Source organism: Pestalotiopsis fici, assembly GCF_000516985.1.
Source record: "Pestalotiopsis fici W106-1 unplaced genomic scaffold PFICI_Scf_3, whole genome shotgun sequence".
In the NCBI taxonomy this organism is placed as follows: Eukaryota; Fungi; Ascomycota; class Sordariomycetes; order Amphisphaeriales; family Sporocadaceae; genus Pestalotiopsis; species Pestalotiopsis fici.
Genome location: NW_006917093.1, coordinates 3,943,899 through 3,969,097, shown reverse-complemented (window position 1 = coordinate 3,969,097; position 25,199 = coordinate 3,943,899). Strand labels below are relative to the sequence as shown.

Here is a 25,199-nt window from a genome sequence, read left to right as displayed (position 1 = left end):
TACCATCTGGCACTTCTTTACAGGACATAACGACCTGCGCCAACATTATTCCAGTCGCGAATGCCCCTGCCTTCCTCCAGCTCCACGCACCACCAAAGGGCTTCTTTTGCCTTGTCCATCTGGCCACTCTCCTCGTGAGCCCTGGCCAGAGCAAACCACGCATCCGAGTTGTTCCAGCCAGTGCCGAGTCGCGTGAGGCCCGACAGCAGACCGTATGCCCGATCTCTGGCAGCAAGTCTGTCCACTAGAGGTAGCGATTTTGCCTTGTATGGCGCTGGGAGCTCTTCGATCGACACGGCCTGGGATGGCTTCCGCTGCTGCTTGGGAGGTGATCCACTAATTGCAGGTGAACTCGTCGCCTCTCCGCCAAGTCCTAATGGACCGGATGGGAGAGCAGTGAGGGCCAGTGCAGATTTTGATCGCAATGCGAGACTCTCGTGTGTTGCTGTTGGATCATCAATATTGATTGGCTGCCCGTCCGGCTCTGCGATACCTGGAATGGCTGGCGCAGGCGAAAGGACCTCGGCATAAATGTCCAACAAGATCGTCGACAATCCTACAATGGCAGCCGGATGGTTTGCATTGTGCATCAAAGCTTCTTCAAAGTCGGCTCGAGCTTTGTATGGAATACCCTCGGCAACTGAGAGGGAACCAGTCTGGACCAATGTTAGTAAATGAACTTCATGATGTGGTATGTAATTAAAGGTGGTGGGCAAAATGCACCAAGGGAATGCATACCTCCGAGTGAACATCAGCCCATAGCTCCTCGACACTTCTCTTACCACCCCAACCAGGGTGACTGATTCCAACAGATCCAGACGTGTCCTTGGCAATATCCAATTCCATGGCTTCAATAATCTTCTTGGCCTCATCGATGGCGTTCTGGCACTGACTAAACACCCCCGCACGTCTGTAGAATGCTGCAATCATCAACCATACTTTAACGAGGATCGTCTGTCGCTGTCTCTTTGTTTGCTCCGCGGGGAAATGAAGCAGAGGCAATGTGATTGGTGGTGAGAGAGAATCCAGAGTAAAGGATTCCGGGCCTGTGGTCGACCCCTTATACGAAGAAGCTGTAGAATCGTACCTGAGCAACCCTCTCCCCTTTGAGAAAGACTGTTGGCTAGAGATGTTGCTCTTGGTCTTCCAATCAAAGAAGTCTGGCCTGTCAGTGGCTGCGGCATCTCCCAGAGGCGTGAAATATGCGTCACCATCAGAAATAGTTGGCTGGTGTGCCCGCTGGCTTGGAGGTCTGCTTGTGCTTGCAGCTCTTCGTTGCTGGCTGCTGGCATCGCGCTTCTTGAGACTGTTGCCCCGTTTTACAGAGTCACTTCGGCGCCCCCGGACACTTCCGGTGGACTTGCGGGAGCGTGTGTCGGACAAATCCGTGTTGTCTCGAGTGATTTGTATAGCAGGAGCTGGGGGCGCATCGGCGGCGGCAGTGACAGGAGCGGCAGTGGATGGTGGGTTCTGAGCAGTTTGAGGTCGGTCTGATGGTGACATTGGTGTCTCTTCCTCTAAAGGAACTGTCTCTCGCAGCCTGCTAGAAGCTCTACCCCGGTTTCCAAAAACACTACCTCGAAAACTACGCAACGTCCCTGCCGAGCTTTTCGGAGGCGCAACGGTGAGAGACCTCTGTGTTGTCGATGGGGCATTTGTCTGCATAGTTCCAAAAAGTCTGGTGTACAGAACAAGCAGTTCGTGACTTGCGTTGACGGCAACTTCTGGGCCTTCGAGCAGCTCTAGAAGCGCAAGTTGGGTCATCTTGACCTCGATAATATTCTCCTTTTCAAGATCGTCCATCTCGTCAACAAGAGCGCCCGGTTTGCCATGTCCATTCTTGGCTTCAAGCTCGTTGAGGTGATCGCTTCGGAACTGACTCTGCAGCCCCTGAGTTCCAAACAGTACTGCCGGATCACCAAATTGCTCGAAAGCACCCTCACAAGCTCGAGCGGCCATGACGTAGTCCTGACGCGCACTGAGAAGCAGGGCCAACAAATGCCAAAGTGGAATGAGGGAACGCTCATGCCAGTGGCTGCCAGCCGCCGGGATGTACTCTGTTGATTTCTTGTTGGTCATGAGAGCAGCCTTGATGATATCTATGGCTGTGGACAACTCTCTCTGCTCTGCCAGGAGGAGACCAAGAGTGAAAAGAGTCCGAACATCGGCTGGATTTCCAGTGTCTGGTGCTAGGGACTTTTGAAAGCTTCGAATCGCCTTACCCTGTATTTCCGTCCTGGAAGCAGCGTCAAATGTCATCCTAGCCCACTGAGCTTGCGATACACCAATCGCTTGCCACGCCAGAGCATTCGCCTTTGCTGAAATACGTGGGTGGAGAACAACGCCATTAGCGTTTTCCTCGGGCAACGATGTTATATCTGCAGTGTTGGGCATCGGTGCTGGTAGTTTCTGTAACATTTCTTCCAACTCAATTCCAAGACCGTAGGCTGCTTCTGCCTCCTCGCGGAAACCGTATTTGCACAGAGCTGAAATAGCCGCCGAGATGGTCTCGAGCACAGTAGCATCATCGTCAAGGCTAGGTTCTGCGTGTCCAGTTTTGTCGATGCGAGCCTTGCCCTTCTTGACAATTTCCAGGTACGAGTTGAACGCCTTGAGGGCCAAGTCAAATTCAGCCACAGCAAGATGCACCGTGAAGAGGTGACGCAAAATGGCGGTTGAGTGAAAAGTCTTGGTCGCGGCTCGGTATAGAATTTCGAGGATACCACGGCTCAGGGCGTCCTTACCACCATGAGCAAGATCGTGTTCGTGCCAGTCGCGTCCATTCAGAATACTCCAGTTGCTCATGACAAGAGCGACAAAGGCTTCAATTTCCTCGCGCTCCTCGTCTGCGCGGGGAAACGGGGTCTCGTCCAGCAAAAGCGCCTCATATGCAGCCTCGACCTTTTTCAATTCCATACGCAGCTGATTCCGTGCCGATGCCTCGTTTGAAAGAGTAGGCACTTCTGCGGTCGGGAAAGGCAGATCCTGGTCTAGGATGGCAGAAAGAGCAGTGTAATACTCGCGCCATACCCTTCTTCTCGGCACAGCTCCTCTAAAACCGTGACCACCGACGAGAGGAGTGCCCTGGCTCTTGGAAGTCTCCCAGTAGCGTGCCCACGAGCGATATGGAGCCAGAACTGTCGAGTCGTCCAAGCTCTTCTCGCCTCTTTCCAATGCCTGCGACTGCAGCATGCAGAACTCGGTCAGGAAGAGCTCGGCCCAGAATTGTAGCTGCTTGCGACCTTTTTGCGTGGACCAAACTCTTGTCAGGGAACTCAAGGCGACCTCAAAGACAGCGAGGGCCTGGAGTCGTTCATTGTCCCGAGAAAGACAATTTGCCTTGAGGTAGGCGGCCTTGAGCGTGCAGACTCGGGTCCATTCTGAGACTTCCTCGGGATCCTGTTCTAAAACACTCGGCAGACGGGTTACGGCAATGCTGTACTCTCCGACGGCCCAGTGCAGCCATCCTACGCAGACTTGTGCCTGATACTTGTCCTCCTGCAAGGTGTGCTCATTTTCGATTGCCTCGAGAAGTTTTGGGAGAAGATTTGTGATATCGAGGTCCGTCTGGGAGACTGCAGTGGCAGGACGCGCCGTCTGCTTCAGCTGGGCTTTGATGATGGCATATTCAGTTTCGGCAGTCGTCGCAAGACCTATGTGACGCTCGAATTAGCCATCTATGGCCAATGATACGGTGAAGTCAGAACGGTGGGTAGTGTGTTACATTGTCTGTTTGGTGCATGTTTGCGAATCTTGCGCACCGCCTCGGGCACGGCGTCCCAGTTGTCTTCGCAGCGACAATTCTCTAGTTGTGACAGGTAGATCTCGGCCTTGGATGGTTTCTGGGTAGTAGAGTTGGGCGTTAGTATTTGTCTGATGTATCATTCGCGTCGGTCGCCGAGCATGTCTGCTCATGCCTAGAGAGAGGGGAGGATTGCGCGGCGTACCGTCATTATGAAGGGGGTTTAAAGGAGCGGCAGATGTTTTTGGAGGGAGTGAAGATGCGCCTAAGCTAGCATGCTCGAAAAACGCAGGACGGCGGCGGGCAGCAGAATGGAAAAGAAGTAGATGCTGTCTGTGATCAAAATGATGAAGGGCGTCGCAACGCAGGCAAGCAAATCAAGGGCAAACAAAGCGAATCAAAAGCCTTCTCTGGCCAACGCAAGTTGTCGGCGACTTGAGGCCAACGTTTATGGGAAATAGCTTGGGCGAGATCGACGCAATCCAGGGGCAGGGAAGTGACGTCCATTTCCACATGCTGGGATCACTGGGTACGGAGCTGGAGCTCGGGGGGACGCGACAGGCGGTTGGCAGCTGGCCCAACGGCGGTAAACATTAAAAAAACAAAAAAGGCCAGGGAAAACATTAACTTGCATATGGGAATCACAATTTTTCATTGGTTCATCCCCGTTCCAATGGGCCATGAAGAGATATTCCGAGATTGTGTGTAAATTTATGATCTTTCAAGTGATGATTGAGTGAACATTCATGTGAGCCTGCATTGCTGTAGTAGTTCTACTTTGGCATGATTGTTGTCAGCGACTTTGCTTATGGACATTGATGAGTGGAATTCATAGACCCAATTATAATGTACGCAACCAGGTACAGGGACTACTCGGTACGTACTTGCACATTGCAGTGTATCTATCTATCCATCCGTAATGGATGGACCTTATGCAGTCCCCGGACCCACTAAAAAGTTCAAAACCAAAGTCGCAACAACAGAGACTTTGAAAGATTCAGATAACGAGAAAGATCTGCACCTCTTACAATCTAGAGTATTTTACCTGCTGTGGGATATGGTCTGTGAAGACGCACCGAATTTTTTTGACCGACTGAGATGACCAGAATTTCTACGAATTCTGCAACTCATTGGTCATTCACGAAATCCAGCAACCTATAAATCTCTGCACAAAGCTTAAGATTTTCTCTGCTCAGCTGCACAGCTCATAATCATAACAATGTCTTTGGTCTCTCTTCCACCAGAGCTCCGCAGTATTTGCAGGAGGCTCACCACCGCCAAGACTGAACAGCTCCCGAGCCTGCTTCCTTCCTTGCTGAAGGATCTTCAACGTTGCCAGCAACCTCTGTCTGAGCCGCAGGACGCCAAGACCACATCGTCCTCGTCTGAAGCTGCCGTCCTGGTGCACAAGCTCCGAACCCACATCGGCACATTGCTGAATGGCCGGAGTCTGGAGGGCCGTTTTACTGCTGTCGCCTTGATCAAGACCTACATTGAAGTGGGAGGATGGGAAACCTTGCGTGTCTCTGAGCCCTGGGTGAGAGGTCTTGTGTCGATCCTCCAGGTAAGTTGAGAGCAGTTCCATCATTTACTCTATGTTGGAGCCAGTGAACTGACGCCTCCTAAGAAACGGGACCCCATAGCAGTCAAGGAACTATGTGCCATTGTACTTGTTAGGATATTCACACTTGCGCACAAGTTTCAAACCTTGATACGCGAGATTGTCACGCCTTTCCTCCCAGCTTTTGCCACTGCCTGCCTACAGATTGTGAAGCCCGCCAGCACAAGTAAAGCAGCTGTCAAAATTCCCTTGAGTTTTACTGAGACCGTCATTGAGGCATTCTCCGTGCTGATTCCTCTCTACCCAACGACGCTGCGTCCTTCCGTCGCACAAATACGTTCCGTCACAAGGCCATTCATTGCCCCAACGAGCTCAGACGATGAACTCGTCCCCTCAAGTCTACAAAGCAGCAGCCGAAAGCTACTTGCTAGGCTACATATGACAGCAGCCAAGAATGGCGGTGCGGATGAGTGGGCCAAGCATTTCCAAGGCCTTATCAAAGAGTTTCACGAGACCGCCGACCAAGTCTTTCGAGCTGTGCTTGAGAACTGGGAGTCCACTACAGGACACAACAAGCAGGCGCCCAACTTCGATGCCGAGCCTGGCAATGACAGTCCATCTGCAGAGCAGCTACCCCAATGGTCAGGCATACTAGCTGGCAGCGAGCGCATGATGGGTCTACTTGCTAGCTTGGCCGATTGTCTCCGTTGCCCTACGAAAGTCGCCGTCACCATTCCAATCAGTGCTGCCACGGATATGATTGCGCGTGTGTCGCTGATTATTCCTCCCGTCGCTGGGAAAGATAAGAGCGAGTATACTCAGCTAAATCCGGCTGCCGGCAGAGAAGAAAAGGATGATTTGTGGGCAGTCTTACCTGATGTCCAAGTCGCCATTCTGCAATTCGCTCGAGTCCTCGCCCAGCGATTGGGAAGAAACTTTATTCCTCTGGCCCAAGACACCTTGGACCAAGTTGTCCGCATGATGGACTCGAGCTATCGCCTGCCCGAAGTCCGCAGCATAGCTTTTGCTTTGATCACTGATCTGCTCCAGCTGAGCGGCCCAACGCGATCCAAGCCGCAAGTCGATGCGCTACAGCTTGTCACCATGACATGCTGCCGTGACTTGCTCGGCGCTGGGGGTCACCTCAAGGCGCCAAAGCAGCAGACCTCCACGACCGGGCAGAACGGAGCGAAATCCAGAACCGCTTCGCAAAACGCCGATGCCTTTCTCAAGTCCAACGCCGAAGATGAGACCGTTTCCGTGTCCTTTGACGCAGAGCACGTGGCCGCTGCAGAAAGACTGCTCACGGCCTTGTTCAGCCATCTGCCCCAGCAACACATCAATCCTGACCTGCGGTCTCGCATGCTCCGGACTGCGATCCTGTGCCAAATCAAGGACGCCCAAGTTGCCAGCATCCTCAACCCCGCCAAGGACAAGAACGGCAGGACAGCCCAGGTCATCCTCCCCTACCTCCACCAGCAATTCCCCTACGACGAGGCCGTCGAGATTCTCCGCTTCAACTTTCGTCCTATTGCCGGTGGCGCCAGGGGGGGCGATGCCCTGGACGCTGGTAATGATGATGATGACATGGAGATTGACTCGGAAGTGCCAGTGGAGAAACCCGCCGACGGCTTCACCTTTGACCGCCCCTTCCAGGTGACTTCGACCGCCTCGGTGACACAGACAGCCACCATGTCGGAACCCGTAGTCGCCCGGACGGCCCCCTCGGCGCCCGCCATTGCCGCCGAGATTCAGCCCAGCCCCTTCCTGCCGCAGCCGCTCGTCCCGGCAGTCGTGTCGCCGCTGGCCGCCGCCAGCAGCACCGTGCCCCTCAAGCGCAAGAGCGAAGAGGCCGAGGCCCTACTCGCTTCGAAACGTGTGGATATAGCTGCCGCCGACACCCCCGACCCCGGGTTCGGGACCATGGGCGCCCTGGTCGAGGACACGCTGGCCAAGTCGGCTCCTGCTGGTGCTGGGCAGTTGACGGCGGCAGACGGTAAAGACGACGACGATGATAGCGATGACGAAAGTGTTCATTTGAACATGGATTTAGATTCTGAAGGAGATGAAGATGAAGAGTAATTGCATAGATGATAAAAAAGTAGAACAAGATTTGTAAATGCAAATCATGCCAAACTCGACATGAATAATTCTCATGTGAAATCACAATCGAGGCACCAGGTAGCATTTCACAGATGACAATTGCATCGCAGTAGACCAATTGACCGGGCCAGAGAAAATCAAATCTTTTGCTAAGTAACTGAGCATCGCCGATGGCATCGTCTCCATTCACGATGTCAGCCATGAACGCCCCAAAACGCCTAAGTGACGAGACTTTCTTTCGTGTAAACCACCTTTAAATATCCATGAATTCCCCCTCCCTCGCCCAATGTTTCGCCAGATTCCTTTGGATATCATGATCGCACTAGAACAGACGATGTGATATAGAAAAAAGCTCTCAAAACGCCGAGCCACACCCTCTTTCGAATGCCTTTAGATGTGTATTCCCTCAGACACATGTGTACGCATGATGCTGCCCCTTCTTGCTCACTTGAATACTCTTTACGCTCCTTTCCCTCCCTCTCTCCTCCATATATCTACACCATTGTTCACGGGTTTGTACGCCCGGCCCCAGTAGCCTCAGATGGAGAATTTCTGCGTCAGACCCCTTGTACCCTCCCAATCGGCCGGGTCACTAATACTCCTCTGACGCTCTGTCCTTCCCTCGTCACCAGAACTGGTTTCAACCTCCTCTTCACCCTCCTCGTCGCCATACACAATCTGCCTCAGTACGCTCTTGTCAAACATCTCAATGGCCATGTGTCGATCGCTCAGCCGGTAGTGGTGATTCTCCAGGAGTGACAAGACGCGGCGGAAGAGTTTGGCTTGTCGAAAGCCGGGTACTTTCTTGTGTCTGAGTTGCAGCAGTTCCATCTTTGCTTTCTTGTATTGCACTATGTTGCCCAGCTCCACCATGATTTCCAGGATCCGCTGATTAGTCTCATCAGGATCTTTCATGACGGCCGGTGGTGCCTCGATGATGGTTCTCTGTGACTCCGGAAGCACCACAGAAGATGCAGTTACATGCTCCCATGGTTGAAAAGAGAAAAGTTTTGACATATCGGTTGGCAGACAGAAGCCGAGTGACACACCCAAAGGCGTGGTGTTCGAGTCCCACCCCAGCTCAGAGAGTATTTCAAGGCCATGAACGGATCTGGATATCAGGCCGAGCACGAAAAAGGCGGTTCCTCGTAGGCTCATCACTTCATGCGTCTCTGCAATCTTGACAATCTGGCCCACCACATCTGTGGACTCGAGGAAAGGTGCTCCGAGCTCCATCGAGCCGACGTTCCCCACTGCCCACATGCAACCTTTGACCTTGACCATGAGTTCGGGGTCATTGGAATACATACCATAATCGCGGATTGTTGTAGAGAATTCTTCAAAGTGTCCCTTATCCTCTAGAAGCTTACATCCCTCCTTGGTACGCGTCAACTCGCGGTAGAAGTGTGGTGGGATGTGATTATCCTGGTCGGCGTCCAGTTCATCTTCATAAAGACTAAGTCGGCCGGAATGGTCCTCGGGATTCTCGACAAATGAGCGAGCCAAACTAGCCTCTATAAGACTGACATAGCTGTCGTTTCGGCCAAGAAACCAATCGTCCATTTCGTTGCTGATATAATCGAGTCCGTCCAGGTAGTGGTATCCGATAGATGTGGACAAGAAACGGAGCAGTAGAGGTGCTCCAATCTCTCCTAAATGATCCAGTGCAGGACGACACTCCACGATATATTCCAGTAAGTGCTTGCTATTGCAGGCCTTCTCCAGGATCTTGACAGCTGTAGCACAGACCTCGATTTCGGGATCATAGAGCTGAGTGACAAGGAGCTGGATAGCCCACTTCGCATCAGACACGATATGGCTGGATGACGGCGCTCGTTGGCCCGTGGCATACAACCTCAACGCATTCGTGGCATGTATTCTGATTTCCTTGGTTCCTGCTGTCAGCGCCTTGGACAGCAACACGCGGGGATGTCCTTGAAGACCATAATCAAAGTTTGCCAGGATTAGTTTGATCATGTCAGGTCTCTGGTTGTAATCAACAATGTGATATATCATGTTGAATATCCGCCACCGTTCGAGCATTTGTAGGCCGTTGGGGTCTCCTGTGAGCACCCCCAGCATGGGGAAATAGCCACCGCAAAGGAAGTCAGTCAGATAATCAGGTGAGAACATCGGACGTTGCGCTGTTAAACCGCTGGTCTTGAATTCCTTGTCAGCATCAAATCAAGACAAATTTTGTAGTACATTGCTCGGCTTACTGGATCACATTGGGCAAGACATTCGGCAAGCTGTCGCAAGAGCTTGTTGTCTGCCAAGTATTTTCTGCCTTCTGGTGATTGAAGCAGAGAGTGCATCAAAGCACAACCAACTCTGATATATTTCTGAGAATTGCGATGACTCTTGGTACCGGAAAACCGATACTTAAAGGGCCGGTAAAAGCTCATCAGTCTCTTCACGAACTTGGATGCTTTGATAGCCTCTTCCAATCTCTTGCCGTTGGTGAGAGGGCCTTCGATTATCCTCAGAACGATATCCCAGTTCCATTTTATGGGGTTCGAGCTTCCGAGAACACCCGAGTCGATCAAGAGCTGCCGAAAGGTTGCATCATCCGTGTTTATTGAAGCACTGTTTTTGGGTGTGTCCTCAACAGAGCCAACATGGTCAAGAGCGCTGCTGGCGGGTAAGGTAAGAGCTGCTGGCGATGATCGGAACAGCGTGCGACTGACGCTGCTGATCTGATACACCACACCCGTCGCGTGGAAGCGACTGGTGTCCTTGAATTCTATAGCAGCTGAGAATAGCTCAGGAAGTAGTTGTAGTTGGCTGCTCCAAGCTGGAGGTAGTAAACGACCTGCCAATTTCAGCACCTCGCCGATAAGCAGTGTTGCCTTTCGCTTTAGCAAAGTTGTATCGGGTTCTTGCGCAATGACGAGGAGGCTTGGTAGCAGTCCAGCCTTGACGAATATAGCCAGTAATAAGGATGTGTAATGCTCGACAAAGTTTTGTTCGTCATTATCCTCGTCATAAGAAGCGCCAGTCTTGGTCGTGGCCGATTTGAGGCTGGCAACTCTTCCGTAAGTGGTCAAACGCCTTCCAGCTAGAAATGTCGTTGCCCAAGCAGGCGGCTTGATTCGCAAAAGCGTAAAGAGCATGTCAATAACCGTCTCGCGAATCGCCGTGTTGGGCAGAGAGAGTGTAGATATAAGTGCCCTGATCGCTCTAAAGTCAAACATGGATAGCGTCATCAGGCCTGACCATGACTTTAAAGCGCCTGAAACAGCCTTGGAGTTTTGTTTCACAACACCCTCGGCGGAGAATAAGGCATCTGTGAATGCAGTGAACATGACCTCCAGGTCATAGCCTGCACGAAGATATTTTCGGGTATGAGGTGCATTGAGTAGAAACAAAAAGGCAGATGCCAAAGATTCAGGAGACTTATACGTCCCCTCTGCAAGGGCTTCAGACAAAGGTGCCAAGCCACCACAAGCCGTGAGCAAAGCAGGATCCTTGAGCAGAATCTCAGCCAGAGTTTCGATGCATATGGGCCGCAAGCGATCCTCCAAGTGTTCAGCAACTGCGACTATGGTGCGCACAACAGCCCGTGAAATCTCTCGGACACCATCCTTGACGTCGAGAAAGGCGCGCACAAACTTCAACGCTTGTTCACGTTCAACATCAGCCTTTCGGTCCTTGGCCAATGATACTACTACCATGTAATCTGTATTGAGGCTCCGGATCCTTTTCAAGGATGTCACATCCGAAATAGCATAGCGGATCATGCGGTACCCGGCGGCAACAACCTCTCTGCTATCACTGAGAAGCATCATTTGCATCCGGTCACCAAAGATGGACCAGACCAAATCATACTTGAGCGTAGGATGCTTCTTGAAGAGCTCCACGAGGCTATTAGCACGTCCGACATAATAAGCAGCTGTCAAGCCCTCCTGCTCAAGCGCTTGTAGGATCTCGGCAAGAGCAAAAGTTGGTGACTGTTCCACAGGTTCGTCGAGATCAGAGCCAGCACCGCTGCGTGATGCGCTTGGTGGAGAGCGGATGCCGTTGCTAGCGAGCAAGCCTTCGGTGCGGTTTCTGGTAGGAGTAGCTGGGGTAGCCTTGACCCTTTGTATATCGTCAATTTTGGTCCTGAGTTCTTTGATCTTTTGATTGGACGTGTTGAGTTCAGCTTCGATCCTCTGTCTTTGATCCTTTGTCTGCTTCGCTTTCTTGATGTTCAGAGCTTCTAGCATGTTTTCACTACCATCGCGGATCTTGATCTCACGACTGAGTGCATCTTTAAGCTGGTTCAGGTTCTTTTCAGCCAGAGAAATCTCCTCTTCATCCAACTTCTCTAGAGCAAAAATGTCTGCACGTGAACCAGTTCTGGAGGCTGCCTGGCTACGCACGTCTGGGTTGAAGCTGCCCGGAGCCGGAGTAGGGACAAAAGATGAACCGCCCCTGGAGACATAGGAACCCCCTTTGCCTCCATTTGTGGCTCCTGGTGGTTGAAGCCCATCTCGTTCCAAACTCGGGCGGCCCGTCGCTATCGAGGATGTCAACGAGGATGGCGGCTGTGGTGTGTGTGACTTTTGAGTCGGTGTTGTGTTTGCGCTCAGCATTGTGGCAGTCCCAATTCAATGTCCACCCTCCGGGACGTTACCCACGAGCGGCTCATTCGATTTGATTTCGCATAGGCGGTAATGATGGATGTGCGCCGACTCCCAGACGGGGTTTGGTTGGCTTTTTTTGGTCAAGATGCAGTCCCTCCGTGCCGCGGCGTTTCTTTTGTCGCCGGCTCACACTACTGACAGTGGTTGTGCGCTTCGTCGCCCCAGCTTGTATCGCTCAGTGCAGACTTCCAGATTCCCACGAGACTGACTGCGGTAAACTCCCGGCGCGCGCGAGTTGCTTCCTCCTCTTGACTGGCCAAGAATATTTCAAGGCGTTCGAGAGGAATTTAACGTAATCGGAAGGTGTGCCTCGAGTGTCCCACCTACGTTCGTACAGTCGAACTGAGCAAGATTGGTCGGGTTGAGGAGGCTCGACTTTGCGCTTGAATGGCAGCGTGCCTTGCAGGGCTGCGTGAACGTACGGCGCAGTTTGTCGCTTGTGAATGGTCAAGATCGTGTCTGGCGTACGTTGTCGACTTTCAGGTCAAAGATGTGCTACCGAGCTGTGCGTCGATGCTGCAACTGCCAATTGTACCAGGTCGTGAGGAGACACGATCTGTTGCCTCGTGGGGTTTGGTGTCTCGGATTGTTTGGGTTATTGCCAAGTCAAGACCACGGCGCAAAGGGCGTCTGGCAGGTATATATCGCCGCTACTCGAATCTGTGACGTTTGACGTTTATGCAAGAACTGTATCGTACAGATCAGGTTTGGCTTTCGCTTGCCAGACTGTGCTTGGCTGCTATCATCACCAACTTCGGAGACCAGGTTGAGGCCGATTCAGGATTGGGATCTGTGCTCCATGCCAAGAATAACACGCGCAGGGGTAAGGCCAAGCCAAACGAACCAAGTGGGATGGGTCCTTGGGATCTCCTAAGCTTCAAGACGGGAGACTGCGGGGCTACCACTTGTTACTAGCAGCAGCATATTTTGTATATTCCGCGTTGTCAATCTTGTTCTGTCCTTCACCTACCACTAAATGTAGAAATGTAGAAATGTATCAAAGAGTAAAACTAATTTATACAGTGATCGTGACTCATTTGCATAACATTTACGATTAAAAAGGCGTATTAATACATGATTGTGCAAGGCATCAACCGAAGAAGCGTGTATCCTACTTGACTTGCTCTGACAGCGACTGGAAAAGAAGTATTCTATTCTTGCTGCTATGCACCATGTACGGCAATTTGATATCTGTAGAACACCTAACCCTCGATTAATAACAAGATTCAATCCTACATTTTGTTATGCCGAAACAACATAGCCTCAAGATCTAGATGCAAGCCTCCCGAGCTGTGCAAAGGACAAGTCTATTCAGAATGGCTACACACGAGACTAACACCATCATGGCAGAAAACCATGCAGGCCGCCCAGGCAAATCAGAGAAAAATCAAATTTGACCAGCAGCAAGACCTCTTTTATTCTACCGGGTTTCCAAATCGAGGAACCACTGGAGCATCTGGGCAAAGGATGAGTAAATTCAAAGGAGGTCTGCGCACTTCCCAAGTACTACGTTGACGTACACATATCAATGATGGATTGGACAAATCCAGGTACAGGACAATGGACTCGATCGTATTTGGTCCTACATACGCTAGGCTAATGAACAGAGCGTCCAATGAGTCGTACGATGCCACCAAGTCACTTCACTGTCAAGGCTCTTGCATCACCACCTGCATTCGTCTTATCTGCCTCTCCCTCTTTCCTGTGGTTGCCCTGCAAAGGATGATTTGGTGTTGGCCAGCAAGGTGAAAGACCCCCGCATCTCTCCGCAGCTTTCCGGCCGATTTGGCTGCAACGTCCGCCCCGCAGCTCTCCGGTCAGATGCAATAATAAGGCGGGTTACGTACCTGATTCATACAGCTAGTACCCCCTGTGCAGTAAAGTTCGCGAGAGAGGTATAACGTTCAGCTCAAAGAGGCAATGTATAACTCTTGACAACCAACAACAACAAACGTATGAGATTAAAATGATTGTATGAGAAAGTCCTTCTCAATCCACGTGGCTCCGCAGGGATCGCCCACGACTAAAAACTGCCCTCGTATGACTGGACGATTCCGATCCGCCCCGTTGCTATGGGCCGTCCACTGTGTTAGTGAAGTTCCTATGCGGGTGGTCGGCGTCCTCCGTGCCCTGTCTATCGCTGGTTTGCTGCCCTATCCGGAAAGCTCCCAGCGATTCGGCGCTCTCATGAATGCTAAGGTCTCGGTCACCAGCGGCCAACGGGCTTCGCTTTGCGTTCCTTTGATTGCTTCGCTTTCAAATTCCGTCCGGTGTTAGAAAAAGCCTTTTTGGGGCAATATGTAAACTCTACTTAAATACCGCCATCCGCCTTCGTAGTCTACAAACGTTCCATTTCCCTTTTCTCTGTTGCCATTCTACCTCAAAGACAAAACACCATCATCTGATACCCCCCAAAGACATCACTCGCTACTCGCATTACCAATCTGGACACCTCATTGGCCTATCCATCTCTTACAACATAATAAAGCAGAGATACAGATACTCAAAAGACCGCCACGATTTCTATTCATTGTGTTTCCTAGCATAGCTGAACACATTTCACCTGCATATTTCCAAGAAGGGGACAGGAAAGAGTAAAACACTCATCCTCTAAATCAAAATGGCTCGTCTTTCTGCTGCCCGCTATGGCAAGGACAATGTCCGCGTTTTCAAGCGCGACAAGCTGGCAGATGGCTCCGAGGAGGTCACAGAACTGACCGTGTGCTGCTTGCTGGAGGGTGAAATCGAGGAGTCGTACACCAGGGCCGACAACAAGCCCGTCGTCGCCACGGACTCGATCAAGAACACCATCTTCATCAAGGCCAAGGAGTACCCCATCAACCCGATTGAGCAGTTTGCCGCCATGCTCGGCCAGCACTTTCTGGACACATACTCGCACATTTCGGCCGCCAACGTGGACATTATCAAGCACAAGTGGACGCGCATGATTGTCGACGGCAAGCCGCACCCCCACAGCTTCCACCGCGACGGCGACGACAAGCGCACCGTCGCCGCCCGCGTCACCCGCGCCGGCATCGAGATCAAGTCCTCCATCCAGGACCTGCTCGTGCTCAAGAGCACCGGCTCCATGTTTTACGGCTACGTGCAGGACGAGTTCACCACTCTCAAGGAGACCTGGGACCGCATCCTCTCGACCTCGGTCGACGCCACCTGGACCTGGAAGACCTTTGCCACCGTCGCCGACGTCAAGGACAAGGTCGACGCCTTTGACAAGGCCTACAAGGCCGCTCAGGACATCACCTTCAAGACTTTTGCCGAGGAGAACAGCCCCTCGGTGCAAAACACCATGTACCTCATGTGCGAAAAGATTCTCGAGGCCGTGCCCGAGACGGCTGCCGTCTCGTACGCCTTGCCCAACAAGCACTACTTTGAAGTCGGTAAGTGGCAAATGAGTTCCATCGTGCAAAACATAGTAAAACAGTTTCACTAACACAACCCTCTCAGATCTCGCATGGCACAAGGACGTCAAGAACACTGGCAAGGACGCCGAGGTCTACGCTCCCCAATCGGGACCCAATGGTCTGATCAAGTGTGAAGTTACAAGAGATTAGATTTGTTCATCATTTTTTATTGAAAGCGAGTTAGCATTGAATTTTTTAACATATATCATCAGCATTATTCATGATGTCTATGTTGCCTGTACCATCTTTGAGATGGATAGCAGGCACGACTAGAGAAACCAAGGTTAATAAAGACTTGAATATTCATCATTACGCTTCATCGAGTACATGATACCAAAGTAACTTCATGTGATCTAACAAGTATGTAAAGGTGGTAGCCCTGAAATTCCTTCGTCGGTCAATCTTGAGTCTCAGGCTTCCTCCGTAACTTCTCGAGATGTATCGGCCTCTTTGCTCAAGCGTTCGAACATGTCCCAAACTTCCTGTCGCCCGCGGAAGTGTCTGCACAGAATGTCGAATGGAGTTCGGTTGAACTTGTCCCGCCAAGTCAAGTCCTCTCGTCTCGGTTTGAGAGACTGTAGGATCTTCATCGTCCTTGCATCGGCGGCCATAGCGGCACAGTGCCAAATAGTGCGGCCATATCCATTGGCGTGACGGTGATTGGCGTTTTTGCTCAGCAATAAGTTGATGACCTCATGTGCGTTAACTTCAATCGCGTAAATGAGCGCTGTGTCATTGTCTTCATCGACGGCATCCATGGCAGATCCCCATTCGATCAGACGCTCAACAATATTGGGTTGGTTATAAATGGCGGCCAAGATCAATGGAGTTCCACCTCTAGAATCAAGGGTGTCTATATCAACACCAAGCCAGTAGAGCTGCTCGATGAGTTCCAATGAACCAGTGTATGCTGCGACGTGTATGATGGAATCACCATGCGTGTTTTTGGCGTGAATATTCGCACCTTTCTCAGCAAGAAGTTTGAAGGATTTCGCGCCCTTCACGCATCTTGCCAAGGCGGCTAGAGGTGTAAAGCCAGCAGTGTCTCGTATTTCTAGTTCCGCTCCAAATGACAAGAGGATTTCGACGGCCTCGGCATCATCCTGGCTCGCGGCCAAGTGTAATGGGGTTCGGCCGAATCCATCAGCGTGATGTATTTGCTCGAGTCGCTCGTTCTCTTCGAGATCTTCGAGGTATTCACGAAGATCAGTCTCCAGTAGGTTGAGTACTATCTTGTGCACAGTTCCGTACCCGAGATACTCCGTTGCATCCTCCAATCCTTCGGCAATGGATAGCTTGCTATGAAGCTCATAATGATCTGTCCTAGGGAAGTATCCCTTGAATGCATGAATTGCGAATGCTAAGGCAGCGTCGATGCCCCGATCATCCTCAATCGCCGTGTCTGCTCCGTGGTCTAGAAGCAACGCAACTATATCAGGGTTTTGCAAATGCACGGCCGCATGTAAAGGCGAGTGGCCACCGAGGTCCCATTGGTCGTTCACTACAGTTGGACTGGTCTTGAGCAGTGATCGTATTTGTTCAATGTCATTTCTTTGGATACTCCAGAAGATGTCACCCACCAGAGACACCACTCTCTGCGTGGCTTTCAGTCTACAACTCAGACCGCGCCTTAACGAGTATCTCACGGAGAATTGGACAACTAGAGGACCAAACCAGTTCGGAACTCGCCAGTTGACTAATCTGGCAACTTGGGCTCGCGGTACAGATCGGCAGTCGTGACAGTAGGAGTTGAGATGACTTTTTCGGGATGAAGCCATCATCATGGCTCGCCAGATACCTTGCATGCTATTCGGAAGTACATGGGCTGATAATCGTTTGATGTGATTGTGACAATTGCAAACACAACTGGAAGAGCATCGAGGAGTGTTGTAGAGCCTTTTCGAGGATGTCTCAACCAATGAGAGCCTGCTTGATCTCGATACTTCCGATCGCGTAGTCCTCTCATCGAGGATTGCTAGGCGTTGTTTGGACATGGTTTGACTGTCGAGAAGTTGAGTACCAGCTCGCGTTGAACGCCTCTCATGATCAGCAATGGTCACAGACTTACCGGGTGCTTTGTGCCAACAAGATCGAGTTCATACTCCCACGCAAATTCTCAAAGTTTTTCTTTTGTGCTAAAGCAAGACGATGCTTGGATCTCAACTCGCACCTTTTGGCAAAGTGGCGCAATTTAGCTCCGATGAAATCCCTCCGTGTTCGCTTCTGGCGGGTTGTGGCGTCGAGTTGCTCGTCATTTGCGAGCAATTTGTCAATCTCATTTAAAAATGTATTGCCCTGCTCGCCGAGCTCGAAAATCATGCGGCTGAAGTCGTCATCGCCCATCTCTGCTGCAGCATCAAATACCTGGCCCAATTGCATCATGAATGCCCAGTGGGCGGGAGCCTCGTTGCGAAGCTGTTCCATCTGTTTGGGTGCATCCTTGTACGATCGATAGAGGTGTCTGAGGCTGTTGACGCCTTTGACCCCAAAATCAGTAATACTGATGATACTTGCAACTGCACTCAGTGGATCGGCCATGCTTGCAAAAACAAAGGTAAGTCGGACGGCGAAGTGGTTTTCTTGAAAAAGAGGGGTAGCCGACGGATTTTGAAAGCAGAGCCTGGTTGCATTCGATAAAGCCCGGCTGACCTTTCGACATGTATCGAGGCAGTGCCCAAGCCATGCCTCTGTAGTGGTGCACTGCGGCCAGTGAGTGCAGACTGCGGTCGATAAGGCTGCCCAATCTCACTACACCACGTCTGCCAATTCAAGCCTATGATACGCCGGTTCGCCTGTAAATTCTGCCTTGGCCCCCTGCACATGCATGTTCTTCGGGCATACCTTGTTCTCAACGTCGGATTGAGTGCTAAAATGCTTCGCGGAATTCGAGTTAGTGTTACACAGCTCCTGGAATGATTTAGAGCCTGGCCAGAAGACGCTTCCCCATCTCTCCCATCGAACCCAGCAGTCCCATCACGGATTGTCTTAGAATATAAGAACGTCAAGTAACATGCATGAAACGTAATTTTCACTTTACCTAGTGATGTCTTCCAGTATACAGGATGCAAAATCGTAATACAGTCAAATGTACAGGGCTCGTGGCCACGAACAGCGGGCCATCTCCTTCTCCGTATGAATGGTGATTGTGCTCCGCCCTTCGCTTCCAATATCTCTTGCCAGCCTTTTCGTAGAGGTTTTCTATAATTTCTTGGAGTCTGCCTCCCTGATTGCCTTGACAGCCTCCTCCCATCCGTCGTGGCCCACAGTCTTGCCGCCGAATTGTATCAAGTTATTCTTGTACGGGTGGGCGTCGCCCTCAAAGGCCTTTAACCTGGCTAGGCGCTTGTCACGGAGGCGGTTCTTGGGCAGCATACCGCTGACGGCCTTGCGCAGGACCTCGGCGCCGCCAAACTTGGCCATGAGCACATCCATGGTGACGCTCTTGAGAGAGCCCGGCCGCGTGTTGTGTCGGTAGTAGGTCTTTTGCCACTTCTTGTTGCCGGTCGTATGCAGCGCTGCACAGTTGGTGACGACGACGTAGTCACCGCAGTCGGTCGACGGGTCCCACATGGGCTTGTGCTTGCCCATGAGGATCGTGGCTATCCTCGATGCCAGGCGGCCGAGCGAGGGCGGCGTCACGCCCGGTTGTGTGGAGAGGGTTGGGTGCATCGCTGATGCGGAAACATGGTGCCATACTCTAGAGTAGGAGAGTTTCGTCTGTAGCCGTAGATTAGTTTACTGATTGACTCCGACCACGAGCGACGGTGTAAGAGCTGTTGCTCGTGCCTGTTTGGAAAGGGGAGCTTGCTTACCAGTCCGATGGTTTGCGACATGATGGTTGCTCAAGGGATACCGATCCCCAAGGAGACAATTAACACCCAAAATTATAAGAGTAGATTCCGTCTCCCTTCTCACAATGGAGATTAGCAATCGGTCGTCCGGCACAACAGAATAATTGACGTTTCGCGAGATACCAAAGTCACGATATGCGCCTACCAGCTACCTGAGATGCGCGGTCCCCAAATTTTCGATAGGAACAGTGTCACGTGCTGATAGGTGACGGGTAATAAACTACGGCAGCTAGGCTAGGCTTACCTAACCGCTAAGCTGGCCAAGCTGGCTGCTGGAATGGATGGTGGGCTGGTATGAAACCTCCATTATTACCTAGGTACCTATGGCGTTTGAGCGGCCCCCCCCTCCATCGGATTCCACCGCCGAGTGCGGAATGTTCGTGATGGAGGCGATTTCAAAGCAACCGAGAATAGCCCCATCTGATTGGAAATTTGGGCAGCCATCCAATAGGTAGTTCTAGTTGCAGCCAAAAACAAAACCAAGTAGCAGTTACCCCATACCTTGCTTTGTTTCCAGTAATCTTTTTGGAACAAGTGAATTATGCTGAGATATTTTCATAATATTTCATTCAAAACATTTGTTACCACTACTGGATCCGTCTCGCTCGGCTTATTCACTGCGTCATACTTTCACGACCTGCACCGAGATTATCACAAGCGAAGTTTCTTAGCACCAGCAGCCAACATGACTGTAGACCGAAAGGTCAAGACGCCTTTCCAGGTATGTTTTTTCAGCTATGCCAGCTAGTATTCAGCTGCAATTGAGACCTTTTCTAGAAGCTTTCTTCTTCTTGGGAGTTTTGTGTGTTTGCATGTGCTGATCAAACGTTTGATATCAGACGCTTTTCGCAGTTCACATGACATGTGAATCATGCGTCAAGTCCGTCTCGGATTCACTGTACAGCCTGGAGGGCATCACCAAGGTCGATGCAAACCTGCAAGACCAGCTCGTCGCCGTTGAGGGGACTGGTAAGGCCCAGCTACTATGTGGTGTGAAATAATCAACAAGGCAAACATTGACTTCTATTCCCATAGCCGCACCCTCAGCGATTGTTAGTGCTATCGAGGCAACTGGAAGGGATGCTATTCTCAGAGGCTCTGGCACATCGAACAGTATGTTTTAGTATTTATGTTTGTTTCATTCATCGTTGCCGGAATGATCCGGGTCATCCCACCCTGGAGGGAAGTCCTGTCAATACTTTTCTCTTCTAACAAACAACACAGGCGCTGCAGTATGCATCCTAGAAACATATCACGAAAAGGCCAGTGAGGGACCTGCGCCTGCAGATCTCCCAGATGGCGAGGGAGGCTTCTGGAAGCAGCGGGAAGTCAGAGGTCTGGCCCGCATGGTGCAAGTGTCACCCGAGACTACCCTGGTTGATATCACAATGCGCGGCGTCGACGCGGGCAGATACCAAGCCTCCATCCGCGAGTACGGAGATCTCAAGGACGGTGCCGCATCCGCCGGACCGGTCTGGGCGAGCACCGACGCCACGACTGAGCCTCGGGGTCTCCTGGGGACCGTGGACGTTGGCAAGAACGGACGAGGATCCATGTTTGTGGACCACCCTTTTCAAGTCTGGGAAATTATTGGTCACGCCATGGTGGTGCAGAAGGAGGAAAACGCTGCCGGTCCGCTACAAAACGACGAGAACACCGTCGTAGGCGTGATTGCAAGAAGCGCCGGCATGTGGGATAACGACAAGACCGTCTGCTCATGTACGGGCAAGACGCTGTGGGAAGAGCGAAAGGATGAGGTTCAAAAAGGCATGATCTAATGGCGCCAGATCACCCATATAGTCATCTGTTTTACAGAACGATATTGCCAGCCATCGAAAGTTCATCAAGTATGATCAGATCAGTAGGATATCAGGTGACGTCTGTGCCAGTACATTATCATAGCGAGATGATGCCGAGATCGTATATCTGTGAGCTGACAATGCCGAGTCGTGACCTGATACGTGCCGAGTGCTTGGAGCGGATTATAACGTGTTGGCCATGATACTGTATTCGCTCCTCGCGCCCTATGCCTGACGCTTTTCTGGGGATTCTCCAAGATGTTTACCCCATGTACCCCATTATCTTGGAAGGATCCGTAAAAGATCGAGGTCTTGACTGGTGAGCACTCGGCATGCCGTTGGAATGTAGTGGCCGAGAACCGAAGGACAAGAAAATACGGCGCAATCTCTTCTGGCACCACTCCAAATGGTCCGATTCCAAGAGATTGTCGAACGAGGAGGGGTGGCCTGCGTCCCAGTCTTATACGTATGCCTAGGAACCATGAATGCCCTAGACTTCTTTGCTTGCTTGGGATTGTAGGCAAGGGGACGACGGCAGATTGGCGACGAGCCAACACTCATCGACAACCAACATGCAAGAATCAGGCCACTTCCTCGTGGCAGCGCGGAGTGATGCGACGCAGCCCGCTGACAGGGCATTGGGATGGAGGGGAAAGATGCGCGCAAAGCTTAGCCTTACTTACCCACGGTACTGGCTGGCTAGCACCCTTTCAGAGATTGACAGAACGCCTGCGTGACAGGGGGCTACATTATGGAGACGGATCATTTCTGAGAGGGAATATGCGAGAGAAGACAGCTCCCCAAATTCTACCGTCAAAGCCGCACAGACTTGACTAGTATGTCGCAGTGTTACTTTTTTCTTCTGCATGATTTTTGAATCGTCGCTGCAAACATGTGATGAACAGGATACAAGTTGCACTACAATCTTGTGGCATAGTCAAGGGAAGCCAATGACGGAGTAGATACTGACACACGGCCACACAGATTAGAATAGCATCTCGACTATAGCTTGTAGCACGAGCCAATAATGGTTCACTCTAGGGAATTGTGGAGATTGCTATCTTGAAGTTGATATACTTGACACGGAGACGTGAAAGCTTGGCTCTGAGCCTAATCTAGAGATAGAGTTATCCAACAAGCCTCCGTTGCTAACAACCATCCGAACATGTCCTGGTTTCCGCGGACATATAACCCAGGGCCTGAGGAAACGTCCGGATCGAGATCCCCTGGTCTACCTTTTCATTCCTCCCAATTTGACCAGGAGACGGGCAGAGACGAAACATCTCTGACGAGCCCCACTGAATGGCGACCGGAAAGCCCCCTTCAGAGCAGACTTGAGACGATCCAAACCAGTTGACGGAGGCTGCCGAGAGCTGGTCATTGTCCGGTGTTTTAGACACACTCTGGTCCCAGCTCAGGGAGTTTTCAATAATCAGTTTTCCAAGGTCCAAGGCCACTAGAGTTTACTATACAGATAGCCGACCAGTTAGTTACACTATAAGCGATCTTGCACACATGCAACTTGTTCTCGAGCTCGTGGCCGAGTCTCCGCGTCTTGGACGTCAATCTTGTGATACCGATGACGAGCTGCAACATTCTTTTTCTTCTCCATCTTCTTCTGTGACGTACGTGGGGGCAGCAGAACACACAAGATTTGCTAAGGATCTCGGGTTTGATTTCCGAAACACACAATTCCTACATTGAGGCTGCTGTCTCCTAGTGGCCCTGTCAACACATGCTTGCGTGCTCAAGACATAGCTATGGATGTGTGTGTGTGTGTGTGTGCATGCGTAGAGAGTAGAAACCCTGACACTGCGCGCATGATCTTCTCGAAGACATATCCAGTCGAGGACGCGGCTTAGAATCATCGACGGCCAGGGTCCAGTGTAGATCAGACGTTGGTCCTTCGCCCAGGTGCTTCGTCGGCAAATGTTATTATCCAAGGGCCAAGGTGTGTAAGGCAATCCATGCGCGTGTATGTCATGCTATAGCAATTCCAGTGTGTTGGGTCAATGGTCATGACTGCCTTGGATACGCGCCACTTCCATGTGTGGATGATTGTTGTACTCGATGCCTCTTTGGCACAAATAGTTATGCTTACGACACTCGGTGTAGATATTTCTCGAGGCCGTCGAACCCGTTGACTGCGCTGTAATATTTCTAAAATTAAAATTAAAGAAAAAAAAAATCAATATTGCAACCCTCTTCTGCAGATACCACAATTCGTAGTTGGAGTGACGATCATGGTAACATTGACAGCCGTTGATAGAGTACACAGACATTGCGCTACTAGCCAAGGTACTGTCAAGTGTTAGGTGCTGGCCATTAGGTGGTTTCGTGGGGTAATAGGGTGGAATCGGTCCCCCCACCCACCGACTGAACATTCTCAAACTCACCCAAGACAGAGGAGTTTCGTAACAAAGTTTCGGGACTCAAAGCTGGATTCAAGCAACCTTGAAAGTATTTCTTCTTTTTTCGGATTCTTCGGATAGGGAAGGAGTCCAGCACTAGGATTGACAGTCGGGAAATTGCTTCTGATCAACACGAAATGCAAATGAAATGCCGGATCAGGTTGCAGTGCAGCGGCTTGTTGCTGTTCTCGAAGCAACGTGGCTCTATCCGGCCAGTGAGAAGGAAAACTACAGGATGGTGATCGGATGGCATACGTACATGCTGGATATCATTTCACAATGCATGCACTCCAGGCTATGGCTTGCCGACGACTCTTGGCTCAATTACACGAATTGACGAATCAACAGAGCTTGTGGTGGCATATTAGTCTTTATTGGGCTCGTGGGCAACTGCTAAAAAGCTCGCCTATGTACGGTTAGATTTCTTCAGTGCATGAGTGGAACTCTAGAAGGTCGATGCTGAACCGTCTGTCTACTAATGTGTACATCACATATATTTAGTGGTCTGGGAGTTGCGGAATGAACAACGCTTGCCGCACTACGCGCCAGTGCATGCCATCACTTGCATATATCAAGGTAGCAATGGGTGCTAGGTAATCAATATCTAGATCGTTGAAGATCGGCCTGGTTATAGTCAAAAAAGCTTTAGTGTGGTGGAAAACCTCCGGAACATTGCGAATGGACAAAAATGGTCGTGAACGCTCGGATAGTGACCGTCGTCGACAGATAGCAGCATAATTCGTTCCGAAAGAGGCATGATTCAAGAGCCGCCAAACTCTTCTTGACCCAACAGATGTTTTATGGCATCAACTTTAAAGTTGCTGTCAAGAAAGAAGGAGAAAAAGAGGACGGTGTGCACACTTTTACGCGCCCATGGATCATCGGGGGCGCTCCAATAGCGGACGTACTGCAGGACAACCTCCCGGTTCCTCTTACCGCGCCGAGGAGTCACATCCAATCATCAACTAGCTCGAGCACCTGGAACACTTGGTGCTTGAAAGCTGCAGGGTCTGATTCGTGCCAACTCCAGGAGGGAACAAGATCTGAGTAGAAAGCACAAAACTAGAGCACGGCACAATCCAGGATTGAGCTACTCTGATGATGGACGCGATATCGATCCTCTTACCAGCTTCAGGGCATGTTTCTCCATGGCACATTTGAGTTTGTCAGGAACAGTGGCAGAATCCTGTCAGTACCAGGCGGAGGACGCGGAGGACGTGGAGGAGGCGGAGACGGGGGCTTTGACGAGACGATACGGCCAAGAAGTGTCGTCTGGTTGAATAGCAGTCGGGACTCCCATTCAAACCAGGGCCAATTCCAACGATCAAAGGCAATTACGTGTTGTGAATCAAAGAAAAAAGCGTACACTCAATGTATGTATCCAGTAGTTTTAGTGCCCGTCATTCTAGATCTGATACAATGCAGATCTATCGCTCTTTAAAACTGATGATAGCACCGGAGGCTTTGTGGTCATAGCACATAACGACGACCCTGTGCTACCGGTGCCGCCGTGCTAAAGGTAGCCAGAAATCCCCACAGACTCCAGAACGCTTGGGTAATTCTTAGCATAACTCTAGTTTAGCGGTTTAGGTATCTATGGGCCTGTAGGGCAGTACTTTGATATGATCTGAGAGTGTGGTTGGGATGGATTGGCTGTGGTGGATGAGGAAGCTTTGGGGCTT

At 51.0% G+C, this 25,199-nt stretch overlaps 8 protein-coding genes across 8 annotated transcripts; 3 read left to right on the top strand and 5 right to left on the bottom strand.

Moving 5' to 3' along the window:
- Positions 1-17: 17 nt before the first annotated feature.
- Positions 18-3,953, bottom strand: PFICI_05330 (uncharacterized protein; the record flags this gene model as incomplete). Its single annotated transcript, XM_007833911.1, has 4 exons — positions 18-656; positions 739-3,653; positions 3,725-3,842; positions 3,948-3,953. 4 exons carry the CDS (start codon positions 3,951-3,953, stop codon positions 18-20), a joined length of 3,678 nt encoding a protein of 1,225 aa, XP_007832102.1.
- A 1,008-nt stretch (positions 3,954-4,961) lies between these two features.
- On the top strand, positions 4,962-7,385 carry PFICI_05329 (uncharacterized protein; the record flags this gene model as incomplete). The annotated part of the gene is made up of 2 exons (XM_007833910.1): positions 4,962-5,306; positions 5,370-7,385. 2 exons carry the CDS (start codon positions 4,962-4,964, stop codon positions 7,383-7,385), a joined length of 2,361 nt encoding a protein of 786 aa, XP_007832101.1.
- A 558-nt stretch (positions 7,386-7,943) lies between these two features.
- On the bottom strand, positions 7,944-11,983 carry PFICI_05328 (uncharacterized protein; the record flags this gene model as incomplete). The annotated part of the gene is made up of 2 exons (XM_007833909.1): positions 7,944-9,566; positions 9,626-11,983. 2 exons carry the CDS (start codon positions 11,981-11,983, stop codon positions 7,944-7,946), a joined length of 3,981 nt encoding a protein of 1,326 aa, XP_007832100.1.
- Positions 11,984-14,654: 2,671 nt separating this feature from the next.
- On the top strand, positions 14,655-15,606 carry PFICI_05327 (Uricase; the record flags this gene model as incomplete). The annotated part of the gene is made up of 2 exons (XM_007833908.1): positions 14,655-15,432; positions 15,500-15,606. 2 exons carry the CDS (start codon positions 14,655-14,657, stop codon positions 15,604-15,606), a joined length of 885 nt encoding a protein of 294 aa, XP_007832099.1.
- A 260-nt stretch (positions 15,607-15,866) lies between these two features.
- On the bottom strand, positions 15,867-17,450 carry PFICI_05326 (uncharacterized protein; the record flags this gene model as incomplete). Its single annotated transcript, XM_007833907.1, has 1 exon — positions 15,867-17,450. The coding sequence occupies one exon, from the start codon at positions 17,448-17,450 to the stop codon at positions 15,867-15,869; it is 1,584 nt and encodes a 527-aa protein (XP_007832098.1).
- Positions 17,451-17,520: 70 nt separating this feature from the next.
- PFICI_05325 (uncharacterized protein) lies at positions 17,521-17,994 on the bottom strand (the record flags this gene model as incomplete). The annotated part of the gene is made up of 1 exon (XM_007833906.1): positions 17,521-17,994. One exon carries the CDS (start codon positions 17,992-17,994, stop codon positions 17,521-17,523), a length of 474 nt encoding a protein of 157 aa, XP_007832097.1.
- Positions 17,995-18,654: 660 nt separating this feature from the next.
- PFICI_05324 (54S ribosomal protein L23) lies at positions 18,655-19,125 on the bottom strand (the record flags this gene model as incomplete). The annotated part of the gene is made up of 1 exon (XM_007833905.1): positions 18,655-19,125. One exon carries the CDS (start codon positions 19,123-19,125, stop codon positions 18,655-18,657), a length of 471 nt encoding a protein of 156 aa, XP_007832096.1.
- Positions 19,126-20,164: 1,039 nt separating this feature from the next.
- Positions 20,165-21,085, top strand: PFICI_05323 (uncharacterized protein; the record flags this gene model as incomplete). Its single annotated transcript, XM_007833904.1, has 3 exons — positions 20,165-20,276; positions 20,343-20,420; positions 20,532-21,085. 3 exons carry the CDS (start codon positions 20,165-20,167, stop codon positions 21,083-21,085), a joined length of 744 nt encoding a protein of 247 aa, XP_007832095.1.
- Positions 21,086-25,199: the final 4,114 nt, after the last annotated feature.